General features: G+C 57.5%; 2 protein-coding genes across 5 annotated transcripts; both read left to right on the plus strand.

Annotated features, from left to right (window-relative positions):
- Nucleotides 1-54: 54 nt before the first annotated feature.
- On the plus strand, nt 55-2902 carry AUP1 (AUP1 lipid droplet regulating VLDL assembly factor). Its single transcript, XM_074274233.1, has 12 exons — nt 55-278; nt 434-571; nt 652-802; nt 938-1122; nt 1207-1279; nt 1362-1435; nt 1572-1638; nt 1731-1833; nt 1906-2025; nt 2203-2336; nt 2500-2609; nt 2723-2902. Exons 1-12 carry the CDS (start codon nt 229-231, stop codon nt 2757-2759), a joined length of 1242 nt encoding a protein of 413 aa, XP_074130334.1. The 5' UTR covers nt 55-228; the 3' UTR covers nt 2760-2902.
- A 131-nt stretch (nt 2903-3033) lies between these two features.
- On the plus strand, nt 3034-8248 carry DQX1 (DEAQ-box RNA dependent ATPase 1). 4 transcript variants are annotated; one of them, XR_012483301.1, is made up of 13 exons: nt 3034-3440; nt 3766-4019; nt 4159-4352; nt 4863-5247; nt 5334-5567; nt 5661-5760; nt 5870-6028; nt 6106-6297; nt 6429-6548; nt 6739-6929; nt 7170-7360; nt 7496-7781; nt 7918-8054. XR_012483301.1 is itself a non-coding variant. In XM_074274227.1 (12 exons), the coding sequence occupies exons 1-12, from the start codon at nt 3176-3178 to the stop codon at nt 7659-7661; spliced, it is 2451 nt and encodes an 816-aa protein (XP_074130328.1). In that variant the 5' UTR covers nt 3034-3175; the 3' UTR covers nt 7662-8248. The 4 variants fall into 4 exon arrangements, 3 of the variants coding, with proteins under 3 accessions (XP_074130328.1, XP_074130329.1, XP_074130330.1); XM_074274227.1 differs by having other exon boundaries at nt 7496-8248; XM_074274228.1 differs by lacking the exon at nt 3034-3440 and adding an exon at nt 3514-3624 and having other exon boundaries at nt 7496-8248.
- The last annotated feature ends 583 nt before the right edge of the window (nt 8249-8831 follow it).

Consider the following 8831-nt stretch of genomic DNA (forward strand, 5'->3'; position numbering starts at 1 on the left):
GCACGCCGGGATGTGTAGTCCTCAGTCAGCTTTCTACGTTCCGTGACCCACAGTCCTGTGCGGCGCGCCACGCGCAGGGCGTGTTGGGAGTTCTGGGCCCACCAGCCCGGAGGGCTGGCGCCCAAAGGCCCGGCCCTAGCCTTCCCAGGAGCCCGCGCGGTCGGCCAGGGATTAACATGGCGACGGGGTCTGGGCGGCCCTGAGACGACGGCGGCGGCGGCGGCGGCGATGGAGCCTTCGCCGGCCCCGGGTCCGGAGCGGCTCTTTGATTCACACCGGTGAGAAGGCCGCCCCCGCCCCCTCCCCTGGCCGGCTTCTTCCCCGCCCCGAGCCCCCGCCCCGGCCCCTGTCCCCTCCAGGGCCCCGGCCCGGCTCAGGCCCGCGGGCCTCTGACGGCCCCTGCCTTCCCTCCTCCGTGCCCCGCGGGGTCCAGGCTCCCTAGTGATGGCTTCCTGCTGCTCGCCCTGCTCCTGTACGCGCCCGTCGGGCTCTGTCTCCTGGTGCTCCGCCTCTTCCTCGGGCTCCATGTGTTCCTCGTCAGCTGCGCGCTGCCCGACAGCGTTCTCCGAAGGTAGCGGCCCGGCCCGGCGGGGGGCGGGGGCGGGGGCGGCCCTCCAGCGGCGGGGTCACCCAGTACCTCCTGTCTCCCAGGTTCGTGGTCCGGGCCATGTGTGCGGTGCTGGGGTTTGTGGTCAGACAGGAGGCTCCCCGGCTCCGCGATCCTAGCGCCAGGGTCTTTATTTCCAATCACGTGACACCCTTTGACCACAACATGGTCAGCCTCCTCACCAGCTGTAGCACTGTGAGTCTCGCTCCCGGGGGGAGGGACCCGAACCCCAGGGGCCCGCCCCAGGGAGGCCCTCGGCCGCCCCCTCTCCTCCGCCGCGCCTTTCCCCGTCCCCCTCACGGCTAGTGCCGCCCCTTGTCTCCCTCCCAGCCTCTCATCAACAGCCCCCCTGGCTTTGTGTGCTGGTCCCGGGGCTTTGTGGAGCTGGACGGCAGCGGGGAACTGGTGGAGGCGCTGAAAAGGTTCTGTTCTTCCCGGGGAAATCCACCAGCTCCCTTGTTGCTGTTCCCCGAGGAGGCGGCCACCAACGGCAGGGAAGGGCTCTTGCGCTTTAGGTGAGTGCGGGGCCTGCGGGAAGGGCCGGCGGGAAGCTGCGGGGGCTCGTGCTGACCGCGGCCGTGCACCGCTCCCTCCCGCAGCTCCTGGCCGTTTTCCATTCAGGACGTGGTTCAACCACTGGCCCTTCGGGTGCAGAGGCCCTTGGTCTCCGTGGTGAGTGGGGCCAGGGGAGGGGGGCACAGGAGCTCCCTCGCTGGCTCCGGCTTCTTCTCAAGCGTTTGTTTCTTCCCTTCAGACAGTGTCCGATGCCTCCTGGGTCTCGGAGCTGCTCTGGTCGCTTTTCGTTCCTTTCACACTGTATCAAGTAAGGTACTAACTCTTCCTAGTTTTGGGGGGAGGGGAAGGTCACCCCATAATTCCTACACAGTCTTCTTAGTCAGAATAAGGGGACGTAGCTGGTGGCAAAGGCAGGCGCTGTTAACTCCAGTTTCCATTCGTTTTGCAGATGGCTTCGTCCTGCCCATCGACAGCCAGGGGAAGGGAGCGAAGCATTTGCCCTCCGCGTGCAGCAGGTAATGGGCATTGGGGGAGTGAGGAGGGGGACCAGAACTTGGGAGCGTCCTCCGTCGGGTGCCCCTGGGCCTCACTTTCCAATTGTTCCCAGTTAGTGGCCGGGGAGCTGGGCCAGAGAGGGACTCGACTCACGCCTGCAGACAAGGCAGAACACATGAAGCGGCAGCGACACCCCAGACCGCTTCCCCAGTCAGGTAGGTGCTTTTCCTTTGGGTTGCTTCTGTCTACAGGTCACTCCTCACCACATCTCCGTTATTTTCTTGCAGCTCGGCCTTCTCCCCCTTCTACGCCTGGCCTCTCCCCTGACCGGCAGCTGGCGGTTCTTTCACAAAGAGTCAAAGAGGTTTTACCCCATGTCCCAATTGGCGTCATCCAGAGAGACCTGGGTATGGGGAAGGGAACAGAGAATTCCAGAGAGACCTGAGTTATGGGATGGGGAAGAACTCCAGGGACTCTGGGTACACATTCAAGAAAGATCACCTAAAGATTGAGGAAATGTGGGTTGGGGAAGAAACCTGAGACTAGGAGAGAGGAGCAAACCTCTCTCCTCTCCTCTTTTCCAGCCCGCACTGGCTGTGTAGACACAACTATCACTAATCTGCTGGAGGGAGCTGTAGCCTTTGTGCCTGAGGATATTGCTGAGGGGTCCCAAACTCTTCCACCTTCTGGGCCCTATCCCACAACTTCTGTCTCCAAGGTGAGACCTAGGAAGTGGGGAAGGCAGAATTGGGAGGCTGTCTTAGGTTGGGGGAGAGGGCAGGAGGTACTTCCCTAATGGATCTTTTGGTTCCACCCAGTATCTTGTGTAAGTTAGGTTTTCAATAAATAACTCATTAACATCTCGACCTGTGACACCCCAGTCCCCCAGCCCTGTGACCCCTCAGCCTGCAGCTCTATTTGCCAAGTCTTCCTGGGCCCGTCAGGAAAGCCTGCAGGAGAGGAAGCAGGCGCTGTACGAATACGCCCGAAGGTGAGGTTGGAAGAAGCCTGGGGAACATGGGGGGAGTAAGAGGAATGGAGGAAGATCACACATAGGCAGCACCTGCCCCACATTTCCCAACCTCCCTCCTCCCCATCCTGCAGGAGATACACAGAGAGACGGGCCCAGGAGACTGACTGAGCCCAAAGGAGATGGAGCAAGCCAGGGCCGCAGGACGGAGGCCAGGGGGCAGGCCCCCCCACACCCAGGCCGGATGGGTGGGGCGTGTGAAGGGAGGGAATGGGGCTCCCCAACTTCCCATTAAATTCAGGGTTTTCACTCAAGACAGCCTCGTTTCCTGTCTTGGCTTCTGCACTCCTTAGGGAAGAGTCATACCCCGTTCTTAGTTCTAGGGTGCTGGCTATGTTGGGGACCCGGTGGGGGAGGGAGAGGGGCAGGGGCCTTGGAATCTGAATCAAAGGAATGTTGAGTCAAGCCAAACTGCGGGTTACAGGCTGTACAAAAGCCCTCGATTGTAGGGGCCAAATTTAACCTTATCACCAAGAGGGACCTGACGTCCCCGGCATCAACTACAAATCCCAGGATACATTTCACCGATGGGGTCCGGCATGCAATGCGTTCCTTCTATCTGCGCAGGCTTCGCACATGCTCAATGCCGAGCGGCGGAGCCCTCGTTTCCATGGGTTCCCGGTCCCCGGCGGGGGCGGGAAGGCGGCCACGCCCCCCACACCGGGCTCTTGGGTGGAGCCGGAATTTACCTTTGTACTGAACGTGGAGGGTGGGTGGGGTTGGGACGAGCGGCGTCCGTCGGGTGGGGCAGAATCCGCGTCCGAGAATCTCCTGCTCCAGCTCCTCTCGAAGGTTTGACCCCACGAATCAGACGGCGCCGTGGTCCCGCGCGGCCCTCCGTCCCAAGGCCAACCTTCCCTCCCTGCTGCCAGCTGTCTGGCGGGAGCCCCGCCCCCAAGGCCCCGGGGTCGAAGAAGCCCGAGCTTAGTGGGCTCCGCCTTCTCCCCCGGGTTGGAGCCCATCACCTGACTGCCGGGTTTGGAGCCTTCCCGGTCCGATATTCGAGGCGATCTTCTGCGGGGTTGAGTCAGCCCGGAGGAGGGGGCGGGCTCCCCGGAGGTGGGGGGGGGGAGAGTCCAAAACGCCCGCCTCCTCTGATCCCACCGACCTCTCACAGGTCGATCCCAGGCTGCCATGGCCTCGGACATTCCCGAATCAACCGAAGAATCGGGCCCTAGTCCCGATGGGTCCGATCTGGCCGTGAATCCCTACGACGGACTCCCCTTCTCTTCCCGATACTACACGCTGCTGGCCCAGCGTCGGGCCCTCCCCATCTGGGCTGCGCGCTTTAGCTTCCTCGAGCAGCTGGAGAGCAGCCCTAGCGGGGTAGTGCTTGTGTCGGGGGAGCCTGGCTCCGGCAAGAGCACCCAGGTGGGGAGTGCTGCCTGGTGTCTGGGGGGCGGGGGGGGGGGGGGGGGCCAAGAGCCCCGGAGGGCATGCGGGAGCCGGGCCCATGCGGCCCAGCATCTTCCAGCCTGACGTTGGGCGGGTGTCTTGATTCACCGACTAGATCCCTCAGTGGTGTGCCGAGTTTGCTCTGGCCAGGGGGTTCCAGCATGGCCGAGTGACCGTCTCGCAGCCCCAGCCCCTGGCTGCCCTGAGCCTAGCTCTCCGAGTAGCTGATGAGATGGACCTAAGCTTGGGCCACGAAGTTGGCTACAGCATCCCCTTGGAGGACTGCACCGGACCAGACACCCTGCTCAGGTGGGGTGCTCCGCATCCCCCACGGGTGGCCCGGGCCCTGCTCGTTCAGCTTTTCTGTCACATCCCCAAACTTCTCCTTGCTGATTTTCTTAGAAGTCAGCAGAACCTTAATTACTATAGGTCCCACTCCGTCCCCATCTGCTTCTCTGTACTACCTGAATTCTATTCTCTAGGAAGCTTTTGTTCCTTCACCCAGGAACCAAGACCTTCCAACTGTGTCATTTGCTTCCTATCTCTAACCCAGTAGGTCCAGAAAGAATATGGTCACAGGGTCACAACTTCACTGTCTTTGTGAGCTTGGAGCCAGGAATGCCACTTCCTTGGACTAGTCTCTTAATCCGTGCCTTAGTTTCTCACCGACTCTTCCCATCTAGCTCTGCATCTATGACCAAGTCTTGACTCATAGAACACACAGCCCGAGTCCTGGGTGGAAGCCATCGCCACACCTCTAGCGCAAGCCGTGTTTCAACCTGACACCTCACCACTCCTTTCCTCTCATTTTGTTGACAGGTTCTGCTGGGACAAACTGCTGTTACAGGAAGCAGCCTCAGCCCGAGGTGCGGGAGCTTGGGGTGTCCTGGTACTGGACGAGGCCCAGGAGCGCTCAGTGGCCTCAGATGTGCTGCAGGGATTATTGCGGGATGCAGGCTTAGGGAACAGCCTCGAGGGCCCACGCTTAGTTGTGGTCACCGATCCAGCCTTTGAACCCAAGCTCTGTGCCTTTTGGGGTAACCCTCCTGTGGTTCGAGTAGCCCAGGGGCCTGAAGAGGGCCCTATTCCTGTGTACAGAGATCCTGCTCCCCCAGATCTGGTGGGTGCTGCCTGCCAGGCTGTGCTGGAATTACATCAGGGTGGGCTTCCAGGAGATGTGCTGGTCTACCTACCTAGTGAAGAGGTAAGTGGGATCACAGGGGACGTGGGAAGGAAGTCCTAGAATCAGTACCTTCTCTTACTCAACGAGAGCTTCTCACCTTTCCACAGAACATCTTGCAGTGCTGTGAGTGTCTTCGAAGGGAGGCAGAGAGGTTGGATCCTGAGCTGACCCCATTTCAGGTGCTACCTCTACACGCTGGACTTGGCCGGGCTGTACAGGCCGTGTATGAGGATGTGGAAGGAGGCCCTCGGAAGGTGGTGGTCACCCATTGGTTGGCTGATTCATCTTTTTCCCTTCCTTCAATCCGCCACATTATTGACTCGGGACTGGAGCTTAGAAATGTAAGAGGGTTTCTGCCTTTGAGGGTGGAAGTGGAAAGGCTGGCTGGGCTGGAAATAGTAGATCCTGATCTGTCTGGGCCCTGGGGGGGATAGGTTTACAATCCTCAGATCCGGGCTGAATCCCAAGTGATGAGGCCCATCAGCAAAAGCCAAGCAGAAGCCAGGAGGCTGAGGACCAAAGGCCCCCCACTAGGTAAGAAGCTCATTTGTTCCAACTGATATCCAAGATGTCCATCCCAGATGAGCAGAAAAAAAATTGACAAAGATACTCTCCCTCAGAATCCTTCCTTTTCTCCCTTCAGGATCCTGCCTCCGCCTGTATCCTGAATCTTTTTTGGAGTTAAGAGCTCCCTCAGTTCCTTCGCCTCGGGTGTGTGAGGAGAATCTAAGCCGACTAGTGCTACTGTTAAAGAGGCGACACATCGCGGAGCCAGGAGAGTGTCACTTTCTAGACCGGCCGGGTGAGACACCTACCAACCCATGAGCAAGTGAGAGGCTGGACTGGGCCCGTTTCTGACATACTCTCTGTCCTCCCCAGCCCCAGAGGCCCTAATGCAGGCGCTAGAAGACCTGGACTATCTGGCTGCTTTGGATGATGATGGTGACCTGTCAGACCTAGGAGTCATTCTTTCTGAACTGCCCCTGCCCCCTGAGTTAGCCAAAGCCCTGCTGGCTGCCTGCGAATTTGACTGTGTGGATGAGATGCTGACCCTAGCAGCCATGCTCACCAGTAAGAACACACTCCAGTTCAGCCTAACTCAGACATTCCATCTTTACAGCTTAGCTCCGAGGAACATGACGATTCTGCCTGCTCCACCTCACTAATGTTCTTCTGTTCTCTCCTCCCCCACCCCACTCCAGCTGCCCCTGGCTTTGAGGGCCCCCCGAAGTGTGCAGAGGAGGCTGCCCGACGACGAGCACTGGAACACCCAGATGGTGACCACAGCACCCTGATTCAGGTGTATGAAGCCTTTATACAGAGTGAGTGAGTGCCTTTCTCCCTCTTTTATACCTAGAAGTTCATGCAGGATTTTCCCAGAGTGTCCTGGAGATGGAAAATAGTATGGGTAGAGCTAGTGGAGCTGGGGACTGGTGACAATGCCTGGTAAGGGAACGGAGGTCTAGGGTGGGCTAGGGGGCATCTGCAATGGCTAATTCCCATTTCTCATAGGTGGGGAGGATGAGAATTGGTGTCAGGCTCGGGGTCTGAGCTGGGCTGCACTACGCCAGGCCCAGGCATTTCGGGGAGAGCTCCTGGAACTGATGCGTCGAATTGAACTTCCCCTGTCTCCACCAGCATTTGGCTCTGAACAGAATCGAAAAAATCTTCAGAGAGCACTGGTGTCGGGGTACTTCCTCAAGGTGTGGTTGTGGGGGTGCTGAAGCTGAGAATGCTAGTGTTGGGAGGGCTGCCTCAGAGTAGGTCAGGAAGGGATTTCTGAGGGTCAGGAGGTGTGTACTGGGGGTCTCACCAGAGCTAAGGCAGGAAGGCCATACTGCAAGGAGCAATTAAACCCTTCAAATTAGCTCCATCTCCCAACTCCTTATTGCCGTCTCCGATTATTCTCCTTCTCCTTATACCCTTTGGTCTCCTTCATTCAGGTGGCTCGAGACACAGATGGGGCTGGCAATTACCTGCTCCTGACACACAAGCACGTGGCTCACCTGTCCCCCTCCTGCTGCTACACAAATCGCCGACCCCCCGCCCAGCCGCCTCCATGGGTGCTTTACCACAACTTTTCCATCTCCCAAGACAACTGCCTCTCTATTGTGTCTGAGATCGAGCCTCACATGTGAGTGCCCTCATGCCCTTTTTTCTCCCCTGGGAATTGAGAGCATCTTTTGGGAAGGAGTGAGTGCCTTCAAAGAAGAATGGAATAGACAATGGCTGGTGGGCAACAGCAGATAAGCGCCTTTCCCTCTCCTAGGCTGGTGGAGCTGGCTCCCCCCTACTTCCTGAGTAACCTGCCTCCCAGTGAGAGCCGAGACCTGCTGAATCAGCTGAGAGAAGAGATGAATGGAGTCTTCTCAGGGAATGAACCTCCCAGCCAGGACCTCAGCCTGGATGACAAGGATGCTTGTGCCTTGCAGTGATCTCTGCCTGAGGACCCCTCAAGAGGAGCCACAAGCGGCAGCATCCCCTTCCCGCCCCAGGGCCTGGCCACAGATTTTAGGAGCCCCGGGGACAGGGTGTGGGTGTGCAAGGAATACAGGGTAAGGACTGCAATGGGGTTCACACAAGGGATTCTAGCAGGGGAGGGCCAGAAAGACCAGGAGGGTGCCCTCCTTCCCTCCCCCCTCCCTCACCATAAAAGCCTTTGCTCTGCCTTGATTTTTCTGGATTTCTTAGAGGCATCATGTACTGTGGACACAAGGAGTTCATGATCCTGGGCTTGGGGGCAGGGTGGTGACAACTGGGTGTCCAAGTGGATGGAGGGACAGCCTGCAGTCAGCAAGACTCAACTTCAAATCCTGCAGCATACACCACTTGGATATCCTTGAAGGCAAATCACTTTACTGTTGTTTGCCTCAGTTTTCTCACCTATGAAATGGTGACAACAAAACACCTACCTCACAGGGTTGTTGTGAGGATCAAATGCCATAATGATTGTAAAGTGCTTAGCACAGTGCCTGGCACATAGTAAACACTATATAAATGTTAATTATTATTATTATCATCATCATCATCTCCAAAGCTTTGATTCATTCTTCCTTATCCTTTTAGCCCACCTTCCAAAGGATCCCCTGAGCTGATGCTCAAAACTGATGGGATGATTTGCTCACAGCTATCTTTGGCCTTCCAGGAAAATCAGTGCATTACATTTTGAGATAGGCTACATTCAGCCACCCCAAGCTCCTTTCCCTTTTCCCCAAATTCTCCTGAGGTTCTGCTTGGGGACATTGTAGTTTCCTCCTCCCAGACCCACAGTTTTTCTCTTTGAGCCATCCCAATTCCACACCCCCTTCACCAGCCAAGAGAAGGACGCTAACCTTTGCTTTAGGTACCTCACTATCACCATCCTCACAAGCTGAGAGCTGGAAGGATTTCAGAGACATGATGTCCTCTTCTGGACACCTTGGTCTCCTTTCCCGAGTCCTCCCAAAGACTCTTCTTAGTCTCTCCATCCCAGTGGACTCCTTTCTTGCATTTTTAAATTGCCATTTGTATTTGAAGTCTAGATCTAAAACTATCCCTAATTATTCTGTTTGCCTGGAACTCTTTACAAGACATTCATTTTTTTTTCCCCCAACTACACTCCTCCC

Source organism: Sminthopsis crassicaudata, chromosome 6 (assembly GCF_048593235.1).
Source record: "Sminthopsis crassicaudata isolate SCR6 chromosome 6, ASM4859323v1, whole genome shotgun sequence".
Classification (NCBI taxonomy): Eukaryota; Metazoa; Chordata; class Mammalia; order Dasyuromorphia; family Dasyuridae; genus Sminthopsis; species Sminthopsis crassicaudata.

Bases quoted from the DNA above. Each gene is read 5' to 3' on its own strand.
- AUP1 (XM_074274233.1), top strand. From the start codon at position 229: ATGGAGCCTTCGCCGGCCCCGGGTCCGGAGCGGCTCTTTGATTCACAC. The intron at 1,639-1,730 runs GTAATGGGCATT...AATTGTTCCCAG, and splicing joins TTGCCCTCCGCGTGCAGCAG to TTAGTGGCCGGGGAGCTGGG. The intron at 1,834-1,905 runs GTAGGTGCTTTT...ATTTTCTTGCAG, and splicing joins CAGACCGCTTCCCCAGTCAG to CTCGGCCTTCTCCCCCTTCT.
- DQX1 (XM_074274227.1), top strand. From the start codon at position 3,176: ATGGGGTCCGGCATGCAATGCGTTCCTTCTATCTGCGCAGGCTTCGCA. The intron at 3,441-3,765 runs GTTTGACCCCAC...GACCTCTCACAG, and splicing joins TGCTCCAGCTCCTCTCGAAG to GTCGATCCCAGGCTGCCATG. The intron at 6,029-6,105 runs GTGAGACACCTA...TGTCCTCCCCAG, and splicing joins TCACTTTCTAGACCGGCCGG to CCCCAGAGGCCCTAATGCAG.